The 25,818-nt window shown below is 32.0% G+C and overlaps 1 protein-coding gene across 24 annotated transcripts in view; it reads left to right on the top strand.

The window, feature by feature from the left end:
• The window catches only part of LOC129947675 (inositol hexakisphosphate and diphosphoinositol-pentakisphosphate kinase), a 51,295-nt gene that overhangs the window by 11,453 nt on the left and 14,024 nt on the right, over positions 1-25,818 (top strand). For 14 of the 24 annotated variants that reach the window (XM_056058314.1, XM_056058313.1, XM_056058312.1 and 11 more), the window contains 13 exons: positions 15,892-16,236; positions 16,301-16,391; positions 16,463-16,617; positions 16,686-16,773; positions 21,419-21,635; positions 22,157-22,438; positions 22,511-22,699; positions 22,805-22,908; positions 22,984-23,149; positions 23,211-23,408; positions 23,464-24,397; positions 24,463-24,585; positions 24,642-24,906. In XM_056058314.1, the coding sequence (XP_055914289.1) occupies positions 15,892-16,236; positions 16,301-16,391; positions 16,463-16,617; positions 16,686-16,773; positions 21,419-21,635; positions 22,157-22,438; positions 22,511-22,699; positions 22,805-22,908; positions 22,984-23,149; positions 23,211-23,408; positions 23,464-24,397; positions 24,463-24,585; positions 24,642-24,906 (3,157 nt within the window). Of the gene's footprint in view, positions 1-3,003; positions 3,117-7,046; positions 7,707-15,891; positions 16,237-16,300; positions 16,392-16,462; positions 16,618-16,685; positions 16,774-21,418; positions 21,636-22,156; positions 22,439-22,510; positions 22,700-22,804; positions 22,909-22,983; positions 23,150-23,210; positions 23,409-23,463; positions 24,398-24,462; positions 24,586-24,641; positions 24,907-25,818 lie in introns of those variants that run through there. The other 10 variants (XM_056058335.1, XM_056058326.1, XM_056058318.1 and 7 more) reach the window with 8 other exon arrangements.

Genomic DNA, 25,818 nt, shown 5'->3' with positions numbered 1-25,818 from the left:
CAACTTTTATTAATTTTTTTTAGGTTTTTATTTATTGTAAAAAAACTGTCAATTCGATTTTTCTCAACATTTTTCAGAATGTTGAAAACAATATTTCTTATAATATAAAATAAGATTGAAGCCTAAATTTCAAGTTTTTGAAAATATATTTGAATCGATATTTAATTTTTACCAACTTTGAGTAATGTTTTTTTTTTATATTTTTATTTTTTCTAAAAAAAACTGTCAATTCGATTTTTCTCAAAATTTTATCAGATGTCAAAAACATTATTCTTCGTTGCACAAAATTGTTTTGGAGATGAAATCATATTTTAGTCGTAAAATTTTGGAGGTGACAAATTTCTTTTTTCAGTTTTTTTGATTTATAAAAAAACCGTTAAATGAATTTTTTTTCTTCAAAAAATATACTTCTTTGATATCACGTTACAATATATTATATACAATTTAATTCAAGTCTCTAGCGTTTTTGGTTCGTAAGATATTTAGGGTTAACCAAAATGTTCACCTTTTTTTTAAACTGCTATGGTAAAAAAACCATCCACGCAATTTTCTTGAGAGCCCTTTCTGCATCTTTCTGCCTTATTATCTGTATATCAACATTTATTTGAAGTTGATATCTCTTCTGGTTCTTGAGCTATGGAGGACAAAAAAAACGTCGTGAACGTACGGACGTACGAACGAACGTACACACGCACGCAGATACATCTTTCTATAAATCTTTTATTTCGACTCTAGGGACCTTGAAACGTCGAGAAATGTCAAAATTTGTAATTTGGCAAATCGGACCCATTACAATAACTTCCTATGGGAAGTTAATATCGTTACGTTTAAACTGTTAGACAGATGTCATTTTGCTCAAAGAACTTTTTTAAATTTTTAATTTGGGTTTTATAACATAGGGGTTAGGCTTTCTGATTTTATATTGGGCATTACTACGATTCTGACTTTCAACGTTTCTTATCTGTTATCATCCAACGACTTATGTATATGTAGCACAAATCATAAAATATCATCGAGAAAATCCCAAATAAAATGACATCAGCCAAACCAACTTTCAATGTCGAAACGTCCAAATTTAGAAATGTACAAATGCCCAAAATTTTGTATTTAGTAAACATTTTGTGTGGTTGGGCTTTCAGACGCTTAACACTCCCCATACATTTCACTTTTCACTGTTTATATGCACTGTGAGCAAGCAAACCATTTCGTAGTATTTAAAAATGTGCCGCTTGGTTACGCTCTCTTGCTGTTCTGAGTTTTTGGGCGATGTGACTCAAAATGTTTTGGGCACTACCAGAAAAAAACAAATTTGTCGGAATGCCCAAATGTTTAAACACAACACATCTTTTGGGCAATAATCAATTAGTTATTTGGGTGTTATGATATTTGAAAATTGATTGGGGGATTTTGGGCTTTGTGGTATTCATTTTTGGGCGGTATGGCATTTTTGATATTTTGGCGTTATTTTATTTGGCAATAAGACCAAACGCTTCTTTTTATTTGGAACATCATAAATCACGAAATTTTAAAGCCCAAAGGTTCAGCAATATTGCTCAAATCGTACAACAACAAAAAGTTAATAAAATTGGACGCTATGATATTATTAATTTGGGCGAAATTGTTTCGGTGAAAAGACCTATACAAAAAGGCATTAAAAAAAGAAACGGATACACTTTTTTAAAGGAATCAAAACTATGCAATTCTGGGTTATTTAAATGGCAATATGTTTTATGTTTTCAGTCATATTTTTTGGAGACTTTAGTAGAGTATTGCAAGGGTAACAGCATTGTTGATCGCACTTTCAATGAAAAGATGGCGTACACCAGGACTAGTTAAAGTCACATAGGTGGGGAGATTTGTTGAAGGAGGTCGGTACCTTGGCTTAAACCCGATGAAGATGATGAATAGTTTTTGGTGCAAAACGCGTTAATAGATTAGAAACTACATTTTGTTAAAATAAATCGTTAAAAAGTTATATGCGACACAAGAAATTTATATGTTCACCTTGTAATAAGGAGTTTTTTTGTTGTTAATTTGTTATGATGAAGGAGAAAGTTCTTACCAATCTTTAGGCTGACGTCAATTTTGGCTTGAAGATACGTATGGTACACAACATTATTTTTTTTTCAGTTGATAGACAAAAATTTAGGAACAGTGGGGAGTATCGGGTGTTTTTATTTAATGCCCACAACTTTTTTACACAGCAAAAATGTCATTGAATAAAATTCCACTAAAAGTGATTCAAAGATAACAACTCAACTATGAAGAATAGGTGACACACTCGCAGGTTCATTTCTTGATGTTATTCGGTCAACAAAAGTTTGTGATGGTTGTGTGTCGCCTTTCTCCAAATGATTGGCAATGACATGACAAAATCACAACTTATTTGTACCTGTAGAAATCCAAGGTATTGTTGTCCCGGAAACTATAAGATTTCTTCGTAAAAAAAATTGTTTGGGGACAGTTTATAGCTCTTGTAACTTTACATTTTAACACTCTCAACAATCTTTGAAATTAATCATCAATCATGAAAATATGAATAAAATAAATAATACAAATACATATCCCAACCGTTTTAAAAGTATTAAGCCCCTTTCTAGGTTTGTACGTATTTCCCAATATTTATTTTTTAATGGCGCACATAACCGGTAATTACTGTACGAATAAAAATATTCTTACTTAACCCAATTTCCTGCTTTATTAACTTTAATATTATTGCTATAAATACCTTAACTGTGGTTTTTGTGAGAGTTTTGCTTCAAGAGGAATGAAAAACCAATAAAAGACACGCTCGCAATTTGTTTAAAGAAAACTTAATTAAAAATGATAACAGAAACCCAGAACAACAATATTTGCTAAGATGTGGATTTATCTGGCGTCTATATTTGAGCTTTTAATTTTTCAAATTAAGTTTATACGAATTTTCAATCTATATCTCTACAAGGCAGTATATGAATTAGCTACAACTAAAAGATTGTTTTACGTTTTTAATATTTTTAATTGTGAATAGAAATTAGATGAAGTAAGATCATTATCGGCGTTCGGTTGTTATTTTAATTCATTTTCGAATGTTTTCGTTTTTTTGGTCTTCTCCTGAAGCTTTAATTTTTGAAGATGTGAGTGAGTTAAATATTTTGTTTGTTTTAACCTGCTTAATGAAAAATAATGACGTTTTTTAAGATTCTTTTGTACTGTTGAGTGAAGATTCAATTCATTCATTTTGATTGTCTTCTTGTCTTCTTTTAATTTTCACAACTAGGGTTGTATGTGCTTCTAAAAATCTGTAAATTCTGTATTTAAAACTGTAATCCAGCATTACCAGTGATATAAATGTACCTGTTTATTTTCCAGGAGCTTGATTCTTTATTAGAAAAGTTGAAAGCTTATTTACCAATACAAATCTTTGTTAATTGATTAAAATCTGTGTATTTATTTATGATATTATGATGAAATGATATTAATCATTCAACTTTACACTTAGAATTTTACTTACATTATGTTTCCAAAATTTAGGAACTTTCATGTATCAACTGCATGAAACTGGCTTTTATTAAAATATTCCTTAAAAAACTTCCGTCGTCTACATGTTGTCTCGTTAACTAATAAAATAAACACTTTCCAGAACTCTAACAAAATCCGACTCAAACTTGATAAAAATACTGAGTACGAAAAATATCTAGTTTCTATTTGACTTATTTTGTAAATATTCAAGTGGTTTTTTTTATCAACCTTCATTTTAACAACAGTTATTTAACATACTTAACGAAGATTTATTTAAATCAATTGATATCAACAATTCGCATAATACTCTATAACTAATCCGAAAATACTCTCACTAGTAAAAGGTTTATACTCAAAAGTTTTGTTTGCATATCAATCAAAAACGATTACAATATTACTTTCCTTATCGAAAAATGATAATATTAATTAATATACGCTACCTACAAATACAAACCTCAGATAACGATTGTTTTCCATTCACTATCTATTTTCAAGCCCGTATCCAAAATTGGTTTTTCTTTGTATAAAGCACGTTTTTAACATTTCACCAACTTAAATTCACTTTTAATCTCTAAGTGTAAACATATTTTTTCTATGTATAACGGTATTGACGTTTTTCTTAGAAATATTTTTAAGCAAGGGGCAAATTTTGGTTATGTGAAAAAATGATTGCCAAATACGTTCGTAGTGGAAAATCTGGTAAAACTTCGCATGCGAACGGATTTCGTGATAGGGTTTTTCGGAAGTCGTAAAAGTTTCCGATTAAAATTAAATTCGTGATAGGCTCATCATCAAATTCTTTCCCTATAAAAATATTGTGATCCGTGTGTTTTGCCAAATCGAAAATATTGACATTGCTCGACATTCCACGACCCTAGAATCTAAATTCGTTGTTTTAAGAAATAGTATTTTTCGTAAGCCGTATCTCAAGAATCATCAGAGATACCGTTTAAAAAAAAAAAACTAGAAAAATATATTTGTTGCCTCCAATATTTTACCAACTAGAAATAATATTGTCTCTGAAATAGTTAAGTGATACAAAAATAAGGTTTTTGACAAAGAGTAAAACTTTTTGAAAAATAAAATTGGAATAAAAACGGAGAAAATACTTCTAAAATAGGATTTTTGCTTTGAATATCTTCAGAACAGCAGTACCCGTAGCGAGATGGTTAGTGCGTTGGACTGTCATGCAAGGGATCTTGGGTTTAATCCCTGCATGTGCCACGAGTATTGCCTCTTGCGAGAGATTGATAAATCCTTCAAGAGTAATTCTTGTCATGAAAAAGTGCTTTCCGTTCGGATTCGGCATATAAACTGTAGGTCCCTTCCATCTCTGACAACATTACTCGAACACAGGAATGGTTGAGGGTTGTAAGTCACTAGGCTCTGGTTCTTCATGGACTGTTGCGCCACCTAAATTATTTATATCTTGTCTTCAAAACAAAAAGAATAGACTTTTAATTCAAACCTAGAAAATATCGTTTTGCTAAAGCTAAGTATACATGAAAATCTTCCAAATTGACCAACCAAAAGTCTTCCAAAAGCATCGAATAAGTTGATAATTAGCAATTTTCAATGAAATAAAAACTGTCCGTTTATACGGTTTGTTTATTTTTTCCGAATATTAGACAATGGTAGAAAATCGACTGAAATCTACCGAACATTTTTTTCTTCCGATTAAAAATTGCATGTTTACAAAGTTGGAAGCCTTTAGTAGATGACAGAGAATATGCGAATTTATGTAAGAAGTGAAAACAACAGGTCATGCAAAAACCTTTAAAAATAATAATGGAGCAGGCAAAAATGACTTACTTGATAAGTTTGTTCATACTTTTCAACTTTTCTTTTTGGCTGTGATTTCTTTTAATTTTAGTAGTTTTTAATTTAAATTTGTTTAGACGATGGCAAGAAATTGCACAAGTTTTTGATAAAAAATTGACATTGAAGATCTTTCAATGGTGCATACTTAGCCTAACTTAAAGTTACGCTAGAGTCCACTGCGAACTGTGCCTCCACAACAAACTTCTCCCTCTACCTGGGTCCCTAACTAGATGTCTCCAGTTGTTCATTCAAAGTTACTTTCTGCTTACGCGTGGCCTTCCTCTACTGCGCTGTACTGTCGGATTGTATTCTAATTATTTTCCATGCACTCTAAGTGACCCAGCCATCTCAGTCGTTGCAGAAGGATGGCTATGTCTGTACAGCCCGTACAGGGCGTCGATTCATCCTCTTTGCAAACGGGACGACTCAATGTGCTTTGCTCCGCTTTTGTCATAGTCCGTATGATAAGGGTCTTATATAGCGAAACATTGCTTAGCCCCTAAAATCGTCGAATATCAAGACTGATTCTTTGGTTGAATTCACACTTCGAATTACTTTGAAGAAATTTACAAATAGAAAAACGTTTAAATATCTATCTTCTGATAAGGACGGACATCCTACTATCACTTTAAATGTATTAATGAATTTATGTTTGCTACTGTAATATCAAAACTTTGTCTAATTAAATGTTTATTTATTTTAACCATCAATTTATAGTTGACCCTAAGAACAGGAACTTTTACTTTGAGGGATTCTAAAGAACAGAATGGAATATCGTATACAAGAACAACTCTACAACAGCCGCCTAAGAACAAAAAGTCAAATCAGATTTCATTTCTATCAGTTTCATGTTGGCAGAGAAAAAATCCTGGATCATGTTCGGCTAACGTGTCAAAAAGTAACCACTCTTGATATTTTCAAAGGCAGTCACCGATTTCTAGGATCTAATTCTTACCTGTAGGCATTTTATTTTAAAAGAACACCCTGTGTTTGTCCTTGTGCAAACTTGTTACTTTTTAGTACTAGCATTATGCATTAATAATTCTCCAATAATTGTTAAATACTCTAATCGTATGATCTTCCCGTAAGCTATGTTATACATAAATTGGCCTCTTTTATCGAATAAAACTATACTTGAACAAGCTCGAATTAAGTGTTTTAATCGTTTGCCGAAGATTATTCTCTACATACCATGAACACATTTTCAGTTGTTACTCTGCCGTGAGAAACGATGTTACCGATTCAAATCGATTCGTCTGTACTAAACCGGACACTGGGGCGTATACGCACTTTTTTAAATTGGTTTTAAAATTGAAGTTGAAAAAATAATGTTTGTCTAGTCCTACTTTCATATATTGTAAATAAATTTGAATTCATCAAATATTGATTTTCCGGGACTCCACCAACCCCTTTTTTCCCCCGCTTAGATACGCAATTTAAGAGAAAGACCTTTTGTTCTTCGAAAACAAAACGATTTTTAATTGTTTTTCTTCTCTGAAAATATTTGTACTACATTATTTGTATACCATCACATCACAATGCAATTATTATGCAATAACCAATTTACTTTTTTAACACTTCGATCGATTTCAATTTCAACCCCTCAAGACCCCCAAATCAAGAATCAACTGCTACCAGCTGACATCCATTATAAGCTAGACGCTTGGCTGTCTGTTCAGACAGCTTCAAAGAGAGACACAAAGTGAGAGCGCTCATTGAATTGGCTATATCGGCTCGGCGCTATATCATAGAACGATTTCGGAAGCACTAGCAAGCGATCAACAAAGAGGCCTTCATATCTCATTCACGCTTATTACGACCAATTAAACGTATACCAAATCAGTATCAACGGTATTTCGGAGACGGAAACATCACATCTCGCTTATACTTTTTGCTTCTGTGTTTTTTGAAAATTCTATAAATTCAGAATTTCTGTTTGGTGTTGTGGCGGGAATCGAGCGAAATAATTATTTTACTACCTGTCATTTAGTTGTTGATTCACACGGATTTATTGCTTGTATTTTCACCTCATTAACCTACGAGTGAACAGCGGCGTGTCGCGTCAGTCGTTTTGCGCTTAAACGGATAATCAAAACAAACAAATAAAGTGTTGACAGATTCCACTTGTCGTCGTCGTCGTCGTTGTTGTCGGTGTCATTGTCATTGTCGTTGGTCGTTGTCTCATCGCGTAAGGAACAATGGAATGGTCTTGGCTTAAAGATTGGTGGCGCCTTAAAAACTTAAATCGTAGACGACATCGCCGAGTTCATGACTCCCATGATCCTAGTGATGTTGATTCTGTCAAATCGGACATTCCCCATGAAAAAGATGAAGAATCAGACGAAATCGATGATGATATTTGTTATTGTGATGATTGTTTAAATGTACGAAAAGTTGTTGTATTGGTTTATGTTTTCTTAAAGTTAAAGTTATGCTCATGTTAATACAAAAAGTTTATTATGCGTGTCTTGTGTTTGACTGCAAAATATATTTAAACAGCTGTTTATAGTCTTGTTTTTATATATTTATATATTTTTTGTTTAAATTTGCTTTTGTGTTGTTGGTGTTTTTTGTTTTTTAATATTCAGGGCATTGGTCTATGAATTTTCAATGTCATCAAACCATACAATGCCGATGATGATGATAATAATAGGCTTGGTATACCGTTAACACAATGCCTAACCTCCAGATAAGAAATTTAAAATGATTCTATTAATTTATTGCTATTCTATCTACATAAAGGTTTAATTTTTGTTTTGGTTTTTGTTTTTAATAGGTACCACTTTATCCGTTTAAGTTCAAGTGCATATTTTTTTTTTTTTAAATACAATCGTGATATCGTGAAAAAGTAGTTTTTGTTAATAAAAAAATTATACAAAATTGAGATAAATAGTTATTATTATCTTTTTAGTTTACGTAAAAACTTGATAATGGGCGTTTGTGTTTTTTTTTTCTATGAACACAATTAAAAAGTTTATATTGTTGTTTTTGTTGATGCATAATGTGACATTTATTATTTATGATTATGGAAATATTTACACACATAATTTCATAAATATTCTATCTTTATATACATTTTATGGAGTGTTTTTTAGAGTATATGCATATTTACATAACGTATAGGTATGTATATGCATATTTAAATTTATTAAAATAGCTAACTTAATTAGTCATAACTTTATTTTATTAAGTCGAGTGTATATTAAAATGCAACCACAATTAATAGATGTTTGTTTTCTGAAAGAAAACATAAGCCATACAATTTTTTAAATTATAAATTAGTTAGTTAAGATTAAAGTTATAAAAAATAAATATACTTTTATGATTGGCCTTGTACACATATTATTCCTCTTTTGGGTCAAGGCCATATCATACCGTTTCTGTGCTTCGTTTTAAATTAGCAATTTTTACCAAGTTGGCAAATGTTAGCTTCATAGCCTAAAGTGATTTCTGAGTGACAATCATGCATAGTTCGTTAAAATTACTGTGGTTTCGAAAATTGAGTTTTTATTTCTTCCCCTCAAAGTAGACACAACTTTTGTAAGAGATTTAGCTGTTCTGAATTCGAACCAGCCTTATAATTGTTTTTTCTTAGAATAAACTGTTTGATGATTTTTCAAGGTACTCGTATGCAAAACTTTGGTTTCTAGACACAGTATAAAACTTTTTAGTACTTACTTTCTAGACATTTTTAGAAGCTATATGAAGTTTGGAAAAACCTGTACTCGTATACTTTCATGGTTTAAAAAAATGTGTTCATCTGATTTCGAATCCAACCTTGCTATTTGTTCGAATTTAAAAAAAAATAGAAGTTTTCAAAATTTAATATTATTTTCCAAAATTTTCCAAAAGTTTTATTTGATATCCTTGTTGAGAAGACGACGGTTTCAATACAAAATACTTTTACAAATTTTTTTGTTAAAATCTGTTATATCACAAATGGTACAGAATTTCTTAGATAAATGTTAGGCAGTTTAAGACAATAACCTTACAAGGATTTTTTTAGAAATATTATAAAGTCCATTAAAAATAAATAAAATATTGAAATTAAAAAATATAAATTTGAGAAAGTGTTATAAGTTTTATTTAAAAAGAACTACTTCTAAAAACTTGTACAACCCCAAAAGATGATATCTTAAAATCCTTAAGTTAAAGAGTGATTTTGAATTCGAATTTATGCTCAAAGCCCTTTAGAAAAAAAGGGGTTAAAAAGTTTTTTTTTATACGTTTGGCCGCCAAGAATAAATAAAACGCATATAAGTTAATGTTATAACCAAAAATCAAGCTTTATTATAGAAATAAGGGTTTGCCATTTTATTTTAAAAATTATTTGTGGTTTCGGTGGCCGAAATAAATTCAAGCCAAGAGGCCTATGTTTCGATTACTTTTTTGATAAATTGGGTCCATTAAACAACAATAACATGGCGACTATATACTTATTTGTAGTAACTTGGCCCTAGTTCCCAATGGACTGGACTGTTGTGCCACCTTATTTATTTTTATTTTTAGCAGAATTTTAATTTTTAAGTGATTTAGTTGTTCCGAATTCGAATTTCACCTTATAATTTCATTATCACATCAGGTTTTTAAAAAAGATGTTTTTTCGAAGAATTGAAATTTTTATTTTGTAGGCTCAGAAACTTTTAAGTGTGTCACTTAGATTCTGGAAATTTTCATTAGTTAAGAAATTACTTACGATCCTTTATTTGACGCTATATGAAGTTTGGAGAAACCTGGAATCGTATGCTTTCATGGTTTTAAAAAATAATCTTAATAGTTTAAAACGACCTTTTTAATAAAAAATACTTTGTTAAAAATCTTTTTACCCTTTTATGTTGAAATCTGTTCTAGCATAAATGGTTAAGAGTTTCTTAGATTTGTGAAGACCATCAACTATTAAGAATTTTTCTGAAAGGTTATGAAATACTGAAAAATAAAGTGAAAATTGAAGATAAAGAACATATGTAGGTATATAAATAATTTTGAAAAGAGACACAAAATGCATTTAAAAAATATGTATTGAAACTCAAAAGGTTATATCTTAAGAATCTGACGTGATAGAGTGATTTTGAATTTGGATTTGAATTCAAAGCAATTTGCAAAAGAATATGGTGTTTTTTTAAAGTGTGGTTTTTAAAAAGAAATAAAAAGCAAATAAATCAATGTTTATTTTAAATTTAAGGGTTTGACATTTTGTTTGACAAATTATTTATGATTTCGGTGGCCGGGAGTAGTCAAGAGGCCTAATTTTCACTTTTTTGATGAATTTGGTCCATATGTCAACAATAACGCGGTGACTATTTTCTTCCAAGGCTTTTCAGACTTACAGTTGTGTGCATAAAAATAGCAGTGCTCTCCAAATAAAACAAAAATGCATTCAATTTCAACGTTATAATCTATTTCAATAAACTTCTAACAACAAACTAAACTATTTTATTCATAATTTTTTCTTAGAAAAAAACGTTTTTTAAATAAATGGCTGTTCATAAAAATAGCAGTGCATGACAAAGTACTAGATTTATTACGTAAGAAGTAAGGAAAACTGTAATAAGTTATATAAAAGTATACAAATAATGTTAGCTTACAATTAGTACTTTGTTGCAAAACCATTGTTTTTTTATGATGCTTCGCATCTACGTGGCATCGAGTCCACTAAAACCTGACCTGCGTTCCAAGAATCACGCACTGCTTCCCACATTTTTTTCGAATTCTTGGGTTTTGCTTTATGAACTGCGTTCTTAACATCCCACCACAAATTTTCGATGGGGTTAAGGTCGGAGCATTGAGCGGGCCATTCCAAAACGAATAACTTCTTCTGCTCAAATCATGATTTTGCCTTTTTTGACGTATGCTTTGGGTCATAGCCTTGTTGGTATACCCAAACTAACGGCATTTCCTCTTCAGCACAGGGTAACATAACGCCCTAGAATTTTCACATACTCGGTTGCATCTCTTATACCCCTGATGGGATTATTAGACCCGACCTCGTAATATGAAAAGTAAGTCCATATCATAATTTTCCCTCCACCATGTTTCACTGTTTAAATAGTGTACCGTGGATCGTATGCTTCAATTTAGGGTCTTCGAAAATATTCTTGACGACCGACCCTTGGACCCAAAAAGGACGACTTTGCTTTCACCGCTCCATAGAACATTCCTCCATTTCTCTTTTGCCCAATCTCTATGTGCTTTAACAAACTACATTATCTTTGCCACATATACCTTTTTGTCAAGAATGGTACCTTGGTTGGACTTCGGGCTGGTAACTTCGCTTATAAAAGACGTCTTCGTATTGTGAGAGGGTTAACAGACAGTTGAAGACCCTTTCTTATTTTCCTAGAACCTATGAAAGGGTTCTCTTTTGCTAACTGAATATTTTGTTCATCAGTTCTTTCAGTAGTCATGTTTTTTGGGCATAGCGTTTTCGGTTTATTTTGCCATTTTACGGCGTTACTGACCATTTTTGCGGAGCAGCCTAGGATGTCTGGAATATTTTGGTAGGTTTTTCCCTCCAAACGCAGTTTTTGAATAAGTTTTTGAATTGTTTTAGTGCAGTGTCTTGACCGTCCCATTGTTTATTTTTGAGTCAATATTTTTTTTATTTTGTATATACTAGTATGTTAAAAATCTTAAAACTTTAAATAGTAAAATATTTACTTACCGAAAATTAAAAAAAAATTGAATTTTTAACCTTCTTAATTATAAAATCAAAAGCACTGCTATTTTTATGAACACTATATCCAGAGAGTTTGAAATATTGTGTGTTCACCAGCAAAAGTAGAGTATAACTTTAAGCAAAAGACTCTAATATGAAAACGAAAGACCGTTAGATGCAAGCAACATGTTAATTTTTTTTGTAAGAATTTCCGTTCTTAAAATAATTGACAATCTAATAAAATGTGATCAGCACTGCTATTTTTATGAACACAACTGTACATATTTGCATAGACAATAGACTGCTTACCAGTGGCATGATGGTAGTGCGGTGGAGTGTCATGCCAGAGGTTTTGTGTTTAATTCCTGCCTGTGCCACTAAAGTTTTTCTCAAGGGTAATACCTCTAGCGAGGAATTGACAACTCCTACAAGAGTTATTTTTGTCATGAAAAGTGCTTCCTCAAATAAGCCGTTCGGAATCGGCTTAAAATTGTGGGTCATTTCCATCCCTGACAGCAGTACTGGCACGCAGGAATGGTTGAGAGTTGTAAGCCTCTAGGACCTAGTTCTGAACGGACTGTTGGGCCACCTGATTTATATTTTAAGCGACTTCGCATAACACTAGAAGTTTTGAATCCTTTTGTAAATTAATTGTTTTGATGACTTTATGGAACCAAAATATTATGTTGGTAATAAATTTGCACTATTTGTAAACTATGTAAGTCTATTATTATTATTATGAAACAGTTACAAACTTTGATTACCTATATTATTGAACCCACTTTGTTAGCATTGTTATCAAATGAAGGGAAAGCATTAAAAACTTGCAGCTACAGAACTTCGTGAAACCTATTCGCAAAAATATCTGTATATTCAATCAATAAAAGAAACACTCATTTTAGAGAAAAAAAGATTTTGTAGCACTTTAATTATAAAAAGGCATTAAAAAACAAAAAAAATACAATTGTTTGTGATTTAAAAAATGCAAAACACTTAAATTTTGATACTAATTCAAAAATGTGTACAAATAGTTAATTTGTACTTAACTTTTATAACCGAAAAACAGTCTTATTGATCATTTAAAAAAAAATGTTTTAATGTTTAGGTTTACAACAAAAATCATCAAAAAATCATTAAATTTCTTTAAGTATCTCTGACAAAAGACTCAACGTAGATCTTTTTTTCATAATTGTATTAACTATAGCTTTTCATGTTTCACGAGTGTTAACTGATCATAAAAGTTCTTCTTTTTTAGTGCTTAGTAATTGGTTCTTCCACCACTGAGACTTAAACAAATTGTTTACCACACTAAAGTTGCTAATTTTTCTGAGCCTAAAGCTTTTCAAGCGTTTTTAGTGTATAGTTTTTTTCATTCATATTTTGAACTGAAATTTTTAAAAAATAACGGCCAATTTCTTGACGAAGTTCTAAAAAAATATAAACTCGATTTTGCAATTTTTGGTTATGGAACTATATTTGAAAAATATTTGGAACTCGAGCATTTTGTCACACCTAATCATGAATAAAGAACAAAAGGAATTGGTCTCTAGTACTGAAACCTCTTAACTTTCATATGGATGTCATTTAAATGATAGAAAGTATTATATTGAAAAGTTTCACGAAATCATGTGTTTAGTAGATTCAACAAAAATATTATTGTCAAGATCAAAAATGCAACAATATTCGCAAAAACTTGGTATTTTTAAATATTTCTTCAGATGCACATATTGTCAAAACGGGCGTGTTGTCTTCTATTAACAGGTTTAACTACACATTTATCTGGTCATGTTGTTCATGGGAGTATTGATTATTTTAGATTGGATGTTATTTCTCGACATAATTTAAATAGCTCTTACATATGTCTATTTGTGCAGACTCAATAGCCGTAGTCATTATAAAGGCTTATATGTATAATTTTATGTAACAAATATGTAAAACCAGAATAACGCTCACGAAAAGTAAATAGTTTAAAGGGTTTAAGGGTTTTTGTAAATTTTAGACACAACATTTTACACTATGTAGCTGCTATTTATGACTTTTTAGCAGACACTCCATGTTATTTTTTTCCAAAAGTTGGTGGTCCTAAGTAATCGAAGTTCTATCTCAAACTGAGGTCTAAATCAGAGTTCTACCGCTTGAAAACTTGTCAAAGAAATGAGTTAGAGCTCCATCGAGATCTAATTTATTGATAAACCGAGTTATTGAGAGAAGAAATTTTTCAAGAAATTGGTCGTATATGACTTACAAACAAACAAAATTATTAATTTTACTTGTTTCTAGAAATTAACAACATAGATCGGTATTAGTAAATTGTGTAAAAGGTTTTCCCTCAAATTGATTTAAAAGTTTTATTTTCTACTCCAATTTTTATTTTGGAGGAAGTTTTGTCAGTCATTGATATGATAAAATGAATTTCATTTTGATTTTTCCTTTAAATCTCGACGATTTCTTTCTTAAGTATTTTATAACTGATATGACAATGACCTAAAAAAGAAAAATCAATACCGGTTGACACAGCCTTGGGCCTTTACAATACTATTTGTTTTTGTCTTTATGGTCGACTTAATTTGATTCGATTCGCTCGTTATAGCAGAGCCCCAAATCCAATTTCTAATAATTAAGTAAATTTGAACGAAAACAAAAATTTGTGTTCTTTCAACCAGAAAGATAAAATTTTCAATTTAAGAACTATACTTTATTATTACTTATTTTTTTATATGCATACAAAAAATATTAAGTATACGCCACAGCATATGACTTGAATGTTTTCGTATAAAACAGTCAATCGAATAGTTATAATATAAAAAAACAAATGTTCTGTACTTAAAAAACATGACCATTTAATCTCTTCGATTACAAAATAACTTCACATAAGATTCGTCTGTCATGATTCATATTATTGCTAAAGTTGCTAATAATTCCCAAATTCTTTGCAACACCCATAAAATTGCGTTATTTGTTTATATTTTGATTAATTGAATGAAGTCAGTAGCTTGCGTTTGATTTAATTAATGTCTCCAATGCTATCGATCTTATTTTGCCTCTTCAAGTAGTGAAGTACTTGAAAAAATAATCAAGACCTCAAATCACTGTTTCATAAATTGATGATGTCTCATGACCAAATTGATTTTTGGATCGCAAAAAATAGCAATTAACTGATTCATTTGGGATGATATGTGACTATTTGATAATGTAAGGAATCCTTCAACAGATAAGATGGATTTTACTGGATTTATATTAAGTTGGGCCAAGGATTTCTTGCTCACGAAATATACACATGTACTATAATACATCATCTCTATATCGATCATAATCGCACTTATGATGAGAATGCTAATTGATCTAATAGTTTGTCAATCAAAGATATTTTACAATATTTTTGTTGATAACTAATCATGATTAACAATGTTTTCTTTACTTCATTCATCACCGGAATTGAAATATCGACAATCTACAATACCAAAGTGATGTATTAAACACCTTTGCCTTATGTCCATCATTCAAAATTATAATTTTTAAAAAATCATCGACTAAAATATTTGCTTGAATGAATGTTGAATGTTGACATAATAACTTTATGTGAGATTAAGTTATGTACCGAAATCTGTTCCAAATGAGATTTTACTTTACTGTCCAATTTCCTTTTTATATTTAGGACATTGGCTAAAATCTGCATAACTCTAGAGTGAATCTTAATAGCATGCCTTTTTTGATTCTTTGCAAAGTCAAAAAAGAGAAATGAATGTCAAAACAAATTATGAAAGCCAATTAATTATACCTGCTGCTTAGTGCGCTTAAAACAAATATTTTTGTTCTATATTTCATTATAACTCAAAATTCGCAATTTATTAGTTAATAACTAATCACTTATTATTTTAATAATTAAATTAAATTTGTTCTCTTATAATTTTCAGGGCGACATTGACATGTGCGGTGAGAGCAACGATGGCATGGATTCTGATTGCAGTATATCATCATGCTCCGGAAAGCAAGTCGTTGTTGGAGTATGTGCTATGTCCAAAAAGACCCAATCAAAGCCCATGAAAGAAATTCTAACAAGACTCCAAGAGTTCGAGTATATAAAAATGGTTGTGTTCGAAGAAGATGTGATACTAAAGGAACCAGTCGAACAATGGCAAATTGTCGATTGTTTAATATCATTCCATTCAAAAGGATTCCCTTTGGAGAAAGCAATCCAATATGCCCAACTTCGAAAACCTTTTGTTATAAACAATTTGCACATGCAATACGATATTCAGGTGGTAGCCTTAAATATATTCGAAACACTTCTAGACACTGTAGTTTTTTTTCACTCTAAATTAGGACCGCCGAAGGGTGTATGCGATTTTGGAAAGTGAAGGAATTGAAATACCCAGATATGCTGTTTTAGATAGAGATTCACCAGATCCTAAGCGTAAGTTTGGTATTTCTGTTAATATAATAATAATTCAATTCTAAACTCTGTTGTACGTTTTTTCTGTTTAGAACACGAATTGATTGAATCTGAAGATCATGTTGAAGTGAATGGAGTAACATTTAATAAGCCTTTTGTGGAAAAACCTGTGTCTGCAGAGGATCACAATATCTATATTTACTATCCAACATCAGCTGGTGGCGGTAGTCAAAGACTGTTTCGCAAAGTAAGTCTTTAAAAAGACTTTACAGTGCCCTTAAACTAAGAAAATGTGTTGTTTTCTTCAAATTCTAGATTGGAAGCAGAAGTAGTGTCTATTCCCCAGAATCCAGAGTGAGGAAAACTGGTTCGTTTATTTACGAGGACTTTATGCCAACCGATGGTAAGTTGTTTGTTTACATTTTTTTAAATTGTTGACTCTTCTCTTTTTCATATTTTTATTTGCAAGTATAAAACGTACTCTGTCGCTCATATTATCTTTTTTTTTTTATTTAAACATTTAGAACAAAATTATAGATATTAAGTTATATTTAATAACATTAAATATTAAGTAGATTATTTCAGAAAAACTCGTTTACATAAAATACATAATAAGATGCTTTCATAAATTTATATTTATTATTTGCTGCTTTGTAAGTATTTAAATAAATCACAACTATCATGGATTTGTCATGTTTGGTAAAGTGTTATGTTATGTTATGTCCTTAGAATATTTTGCTTTGATATGCTGGTTAATATAAACAATACATAAATGTATTTTATTAAATGGATATAAGGCTTTTTTATAATTCTTTTATTTTATTGTAACTTTTCTAGAAAAGGTGGGTCTTAAACAAGCAATATCTGTGGGACTAAAAGCTCGACTTAATGCCTGAAAATAACATTTGATCCGTCATCGTTATAAGAGAACAAAATTTTGTTTTAAATGTACACGCTTAGCTGAGAATCCTTTTTTATGGTTCTACCATATCGACGATGTTTTGCTAAACGCTAACTTAATTGCAGAAATTAAGGATCCTTTGTCTTTAAACTTACGACCACACTTATTAATTGTGGGTACTAACCATCCCCAAGTATATTTAACAATGTTTCGATGAAATGAGTACGGCAGTTATTGAATAGTCAAAAATGTGGAATTGTTTAAGAAAATTGTACCCAGCTGCAGTAATTTTTGATGTAAAAACTTCAACCTTATCAGTTCCATAATAACTGACAGCTTTCTCTATGCTTCATAATTGTGATGAAGCTTTTAAAACCTTTTTATTTTCTCAAATCATGAAAATTGAAGGTTGCCCATCAGAACCACTGAAATTAAATAGTTTTATCGTCTAAAAAAAAACAACGTGATACCATTCTTTTCTAAGATTATTTAAGTTTTGAAAGCTCTAATGGCATAACTAACCGTTGTTCGTCAAGTAACCCTCAATATTTGGAAATTTTTATTTATTTTACTATGTATTACAAAGTGCCACAAATGTTTAAGGAAGCCGCTTATAAGTTTTTAAAAGAGTGCTTAAAAACCATTTTTGATAATTATGAGGTGTGAAAATATAATATGAAGAATTTAGCAATTTAAACTGGTGGACGGTATTTAACTTGACAAAGAAATTTTCACACAAATAAAAAATTACTGAGTTCAGCTTTCTTTTCAATGAAAAAATATAATCTGTTACCATTTTTACAAAAGTGGAATTTTTTTTAGCTAACTTTCCATTCAACTTTCCAATAAAGTTGCCTTTATTCAAAGAAAATTTGTTAACAACTGGCCAATCAGATACTAGAAACTTGCCCTACCTGCAAGTGTCGTCTAAAACTGCCCAATTTATGAAGTCATTTTATTTTGAAAAAAATTGGTAATGATTTTCTAAATGTATGTACATTGTACTTTTATTAAGAGTGTTTCAATAAGGGCGAGTAGATGTTCGAATAGAATAAAACAAGCTGTGCGTGAGCTATTAACAAAACTATTTTTTATTTGAAAGGCGCCGAGTGGTTCAATTTTCAATGACTCTTCCGCATTGATACAACTGAATTTTAGGGTATAGACTTTCGACTTCAAAAAACCCCGCAGCAAAAATCTAGCGCTGTCACATCGCATGACCTTAGTGGCACATTCACATCACCCCTTCGGTAGATAACCTTACACCTCAAATCGTTCATGCAAAATGTCAATCGTGGCGTTTGCCACATTTGGTTCAACTCACCGAACAGTGGAACAAATCTTTACATCGTTTTGGAGAAAGTAAGATTATATTGATATTTCAAAAGCATTTGATAGAGTTTGGCACCAAGCTCTCTTATCGAAAATGCGTGCTTTTGGTATTGATGAATCTCTTCTTCGTTGGATTAGAAATTACCTTTCTAACCGTTCAATACAAGTTGTATTGGATGGTTACAAGTCTGAAATTCTTAAAATAAATACTGGTGTTCCCCAGGGCTCCGTTTTGTCTCCGACACTCTTTCTTATATTCATAAATGATCTTATGTCTGCCACTTCTAATCCATTAACCTGTTTCGCCGACGACAGTACCCTCAGCTTCTCATACTCGTTTATAGATTCACATCCTTGTCCTTCGGATGTGGAACTTCAACGGCAGCGTATGATAAGCTCATTAAATTCTGATCTTGACAGCATTGTACAATGACGAATCAAAAACCGTGTAGAATTGAATGCTTCGAAAACTCAATGCTGTCTCCTGTCGTTAAAGCGTAACATACCCCCGATGCCACTATCTATGAGTGCCACTTGCATCCAAGAAACTAATCAACTGTCAGTACTTGGTATGTGTATCACAGATCACCTTTTATGGAACGATCATATATTTGATATTGCCAAAAATTCTGCCAGGTGCTTAGGATTTCTCCGACGGTGCAAGAAATTTTTCACCCCTTCTGATCTGGCTGTAATTTACAAAGCCTTCATCCGTCCAAAGCTTGAATATAATTCGCATATCTGGGCAGGTGCCCCCAAAACAAGTTTAAATCTCTTGGATAGAATACAAAAAAGGGCTTTAAAAATGATAGGCGATAGAACTATAATTGAAACATTTACATCGCTAGAACACCGCCGCAATGTTTCATGCCCTTCGTTGTTTTATCGATATTTTTACAAACAATGTTCTGTTGAACTAGCCAGTTGCATTCCACCCCTTAAACAATTCAGCCGTAATACTCGCACTTCCAGGAATGCTCATCAGTTTACCCTTGAGCTCAATTTCGGGCGTACTGTCAAGTATAGAGATTCTTTCTTAAATGGCACATCGAGAATGTGGAATGCTTTAGCCAACTCTGTTTTTCCCTCCCATTTTGATGTTCAGAACTTTAAGACCAATGTGCACCTGTATTTCCTTTTTAATCCTTCCCTATTTTCCTAATGCTCGCACTGTGTTTAAATGTAAACATATAAAGGGAACTAATAACCCCTTGAGTGCCTGCAAATAATAAAAAAAAAACATGTCATCAAGGTCCATATGGTTGAATTTGGGCCATAGATATTAGCTATCATCGTTATGTAGCGCTCTCAGTTTACGTTGACTGCATCACTAACGCCGTTTTCAAAAAAAACCCAAAAAACGGCCCAAAGCCCACACCAAACGGAAACTTTTTGAGGATGCATTATCACCTGGTGAACCTCGCGTAGGTTGGTGTCGTCCCATATATATTCTTGTTAACAAAGCCATTCATGCAAAAATGTTCCTCGTTATCAAAGATGATTTGTTAGACAACATCGGGGTCCTCTTCCAAACGATTCGAAGCCCAGTCAGGAAACAAACAGCGTTGTCTATGGCTTTGGACTTTGGGCTCCTGTGTCAGTTGGATCTTGTACGGGTGTAGGCCCAAGTCCCGACGCAAAATTCGCCAAGTTGAAGTCTACGAAAGGCCGAGTTCTTGTACACAGAGAGGAATAGACTGCCTCGGGTTCTTCTGTACGCTTTCAAGGACCGCTGCGATATCTCGGCCGATCTTGCGTTCCTTGAACCTACGGGTGTTGGCTAATTGTTTACTGAACCGGTCGTCTGTGAAGGACCACCATTTCTACCGTAAAATGAGCGTAATTCGAGCAACGTTTGATTATAAAGTTGTATCATTTGAACGTTCTGTTTAATCGTGTAACTTGCCATAATGATTTGGCATAAACAACTAAATAATAAACAAAAGATTTGGCAGATGTCCCCAAAACAACATGAAGCGCCAAAATATACCCGAGCCAATTTAAAAACCTTATATTATTTATATTACTACTTATTCAAAAATCTCCTGAATTACTTTCGAACAAAATTGAAGGTTTTAGATTCCCAAAAAAGACGTGTTCGACTTTCGTTTGCTCCCATTCATTAAAACTGCTCTTTTGTAGGCCTTTGATTACCTTTAACTGGTTTTAAGAATTATGTATTTTTTTTTAAGGCAATAATCTTTTTGTTGAATGTGCGGTGCGTACAAAATAAGCATGTCCTTTGTCTTGTAAGTTTATTTTGAATATGTTTTGTGTTATTTATTTTAATTTATATTTCACTTCTTTTTTTTTTCAAATAAGCAAAATAATTTATTTTTAATTTTTTGCACTTTTGCTTTCAGATAAAAATTTGGTTATGAATAAAACAAAACAAAAAATACATACTAACCAGTTCAAATTTCTGAGATTCTTCAAAATTTTTCTTTGTCAAAAATTGAGCAATTAAATGCAAAATTTTGTCTCTGCAGTAAAAATGTTTGTGTTTTATAAGTATTTATCTCAGAAAACTGAACTGACTTAAATATTAATTACAAAAACAAAAAAATGTGTATGTAATTATTTATTCTTGTTGCATTAAAAAATAAAATTAAAAAAAAATAATAATTTAAAAAAGTTTCTCGTTTTTGATCATACTTATATAACTCACTCATTGCAAAAAAAAAAAAAAAACAAAATATCAAACTGCCTTCAAGCCCTTTTTAAGAGAAGTGTTTTTGGTAAATCTTCCCCCCACAAAACTCTGAACAATTAATTTATTTTAGATCAAGATTCAAACATTACTTTTAAAACTCAGTGTATTTTTCAGGTACGGACGTTAAAGTCTATACCGTTGGTCCAGATTATGCACATGCCGAGGCAAGAAAAAGTCCAGCCCTAGATGGTAAAGTTGAACGTGATAGTGAGGGCAAAGAAATTCGTTATCCTGTAATTTTAAACAACGCAGAGAAATTAATATCTCGTAAAGTGTGCTTAGCTTTTAAACAAACCGTTTGTGGATTTGATCTGTTGAGGTAAGTAAGATGAAAATTTATTGATTTCACTCTTCTAAATAATTGATTTTTGAATCTTTTAAATGTCAATATCGTCGGCGTTTAATGGAAACTCCGAAAGTCCATTCAGTCCCAGAAATTCAGTCCGAAGACCAAAAGCTGTACTATATTAGTTTGGGCTAAATTTCAGATTAATGATCACTTATGAGTATAAGAGCTTCAAGGCATGTTTCTATCTGTTGCTTTTCGGCATTTGATTTTCAAATGACGCTCGATTCGAAAGAACTGTGCTTATTTCCATCTTATGACAGGGAAACTCATGTTGTTTGAAAACCACTTCGACATGTCTATAATTCTAAAATCTACTCAATTTCTAGCGATTCATTGTTGACATGATAGCTCCCTCTTTTAAGTTTAGCTTGAATTATGTTTTTAATTTCAGGTATAAGCAAAACAAAACTACCCAAAACCATTTAAATATATTTAAACTTAAATATATATAATTTTATTTTAGTTCATTTCGATTAATTTGTTATTTAAAGGGCCAATGGAAAATCATATGTATGTGATGTAAATGGTTTTAGCTTCGTTAAAAACTCCAATAAATATTATGATGACTGTGCCAAAATACTTGGAAATATGATACTACGCGAATTGACGCCAACCTTACACATACCATGGTCTGTACCATTTCAATTAGACGACCCACCAATTGTGCCGACTACGTTTGGAAAAATGATGGAGCTAAGATGTGTTGTGGCTGTGATAAGACATGGAGATCGAACTCCGAAACAAAAAATGAAAGTTGAAGTTAGGCATCCTAAGTAAGTATCTCTTTTTTCCAAGGAAATAGAAAAAGATTAAACACAACTACTATCTTTTATTTTTATTCTAAGGTTCTTTGAAATTTTTGAAAAGTATGACGGCTATAAACATGGCCATGTTAAGCTGAAAAGACCCAAACAATTACAAGAAATTCTCGATATAGCCAGATCTCTTTTGGCTGAGATACAAACAAAAGCTGGAGAATCGGAAATCGAAGAGAAACAGGGCAAATTGGAACAACTAAAGAGTGTTTTAGAAATGTAAGAAAAAGGAATAGATACAGAGTGGGCCGAAAATATTAACCTTAACCTCTTTAAACGATTTATAAAATCTTCTATTTTATTTATCTATATTTATTTTTCAAGGTATGGTCATTTTTCTGGTATAAATCGAAAAGTTCAAATGAAATATCAACCAAAAGGACGACCAAGAGGATCTAGCTCCGATGAGGGTAATTCCTTAAAATCTAGTATGTAGTCGTTAAATATTTTGTTTAGTCTTGAAAAAAATATCCTTATGCCTTTTCTTGCTGTTTTTAATTCAGATGCTCCAAAAGAACCATCCCTGGTTTTGATTCTCAAATGGGGAGGGGAACTAACGCCTGCTGGACGAATTCAAGCAGAAGAACTTGGTAGGATTTTCCGTTGTATGTATCCAGGTGGCCAAGGCAGACATGACTATTCTGGAACTCAAGGATTAGGACTACTGAGGTATATAACAAAAAATATTTTCTTGATCTTATTCTTATTTTACTTGAATTTATTTTGGTAGGTTACACTCGACGTTTCGGCATGATTTGAAAATCTATGCTTCTGACGAAGGACGGGTTCAAATGACAGCAGCTGCCTTTGCCAAAGGTCTCTTGGCACTTGAAGGTGAACTAACACCGATCTTAGTGCAGATGGTTAAGAGTGCCAATACAAATGGACTTCTAGACAACGACTGTGACTCAAGCAAATATCAAAATATGTAAGTTAAAACATATTCTTTCAAGTTCTATTCTTATTTGTGCACCTTTACTTAGGGCGAAAAATCGTCTACATGAGCTTATGCAGATCGATCGTGACTTTACAAAAGAAGACCGAGAGGCTATAAATCCTGGAAACAGTATTAGCATTAATCAGGCAATGGATTTTGTAAAGAACCCAGTTAAGTGCTGTGCACATGTACACTCTCTAATCCAAGAACTGATGTCGATAATAAGTGTGAAAAAAGATGATCCCAAGACAAAAGATGCAATCTTGTATCATGGTGAGACGTGGGATCTGATGGGTCGACGATGGGAGAAAATCGAAAAAGACTTCTCAACCAAGAGTAAACAATTTGATATCTCGAAAATTCCGGACATCTATGACTGTATAAAGTATGACCTTCAACATAATCAACACACTCTGCAGTATGATCAAGCAGAGGAATTGTACATTTATGCCAAGTATTTGGCCGACATAGTCATACCCCAAGAGTATGGTTTGACAATTCAGGAGAAATTGACGATCGGTCAGGGCATTTGTACGCCTTTACTGAAAAAAATCAAGGCTGATCTTCAGCGAAACATCGAGGAAGTTGGTGAAGAGAGTGTAAATCGCTTGAATCCTCGCTACAGCCATGGAGTTTCCAGTCCTGGAAGACATGTAAGAACCCGGCTGTATTTTACAAGTGAGAGTCATGTACATTCACTGCTCACCGTATTACGATATGGTGGACTTTTGAATGTGCTCACCGATGAACAGTGGCGTCGTGCGATGGACTACATCTCAATGGTTTCTGAGTTGAATTACATGTCACAGATAGTGATTATGTTGTACGAAGATCCCACAAAAGATCCTTGTTCAGAAGAAAGATTCCATGTGGAATTGCATTTCAGTCCAGGTGTAAATTGTTGTGTGCAAAAGAATCTTCCTCCTGGGCCAGGATTTAGGCCGCATAGTCGTAACGATTCGGCCCATTCGAAAAATATTGTAAGTACAATTTTAAGGCTTTTACCCAATACGCATGCTTGTATTATTATTTATGTCCCCAAAAGACTCCGACTGTTGGTATTCGTATTTCCCAGAGCCCCGATGATGCCAATCCTACAAGAATCGATGAAGAGAATGACTTGAATTTGGAGGAAACTTCACCAGTACACTCAAAACCACACTCAGAAGTAGATTTTACAATTTTTGAAACATGTTTAAAAAACTGAAATTTAATTAATTGTAGGAAAATTCCCCGGAGGAACAAAGTGAGCTAGCAGCATTGCCAAAAACAGAAATTCGTTCTAAACACTTAAAATCCAAACCTATTCCAATTGGATCACATCATACAGTTAGCGGACATGAAGCCCAAGACTTGGCAAAACGATTAAATGAAGAGCTTGCCTCCCAACAAGCCAAACAATCAGGTTCGCTTGAGGTCAATAGAGCCATTAGTCCCGATGGTGAACCACGTTCAAGGTCATTCGAACAACGCCACCAAAAGACTAAAGGTAATTTATTTTATTTGTATTTTGTTGGTTTTTATTTTGGTTGTATTTGCCTGCAATAATATGAAATTTAATGAAATTTGTTTTGGGACCAAAGCGCCGGGTGATTTTAATAATTATAATATTATAGTATTTAAAAAATAACGCTTGCATCACAAGAATTGTATCAAACGCGATTTGTAAAATATTTTCTCTCTGTGTGTTGGGGATAATAGTCTTTGATGACGGGTTGTTTTTGTTTTTTTTTTTTTTTTTAATTTGTTTGCATTTTTGTTCGTTCTCAAAAATGTAAAGCAAAGCGATGTAACTTATACTTATCTGGTTTTAGTTTTCTAAATTAATTTTATTTTTTAATATTTGAAAATGTTGCATGGAATACAGTGTGTTTTTGTTTTCGTGTTTTTTTCTTTGTGATGTCTTTTTTTTGATTTGAAATAAATAAAATAAACTAATTTAAATGCTTATGTAGGTATATTATTGTAGTTTTAACGTGCAAGAAAAAAAGAGCTTAAAACACTTATGAGTTGAGTTTTCCTTTATTCCTCACAGTAACCAGAGTGATACATAGAGTCAAAATAATTGTTTTCACTTTCTAAATTGGAAAGAGATAAATTCAAATAAATTAATCTATGTATGTATTTCAATAATTTCACTTCATAATAATACAAAAAGAATATAAGAACGCTCCACCTTTCCTTTTAGTGTTACATTAGTGTGGAATCATAGTTGGTCTTCTTTCCAAGTTTCTAATAATTTATATTTTTGATAAACATTTTATTTTATCGTCAACTCCTGCACAATAATTTCGACTGATCGAGCTTTGCACTGATGCACATAGCTTACGACATCAGTAACTCATCCATTCCTAAAATTTCCTTACAACTTTACCGATTGTCTGATTATAAAAATGGGTAT

The sequence above is a fragment of the Eupeodes corollae genome, chromosome 2 (genome assembly GCF_945859685.1).
Source record: "Eupeodes corollae chromosome 2, idEupCoro1.1, whole genome shotgun sequence".
In the NCBI taxonomy this organism is placed as follows: Eukaryota; Metazoa; Arthropoda; class Insecta; order Diptera; family Syrphidae; genus Eupeodes; species Eupeodes corollae.
This window is presented reverse-complemented; position numbering and strand designations above follow the sequence as displayed.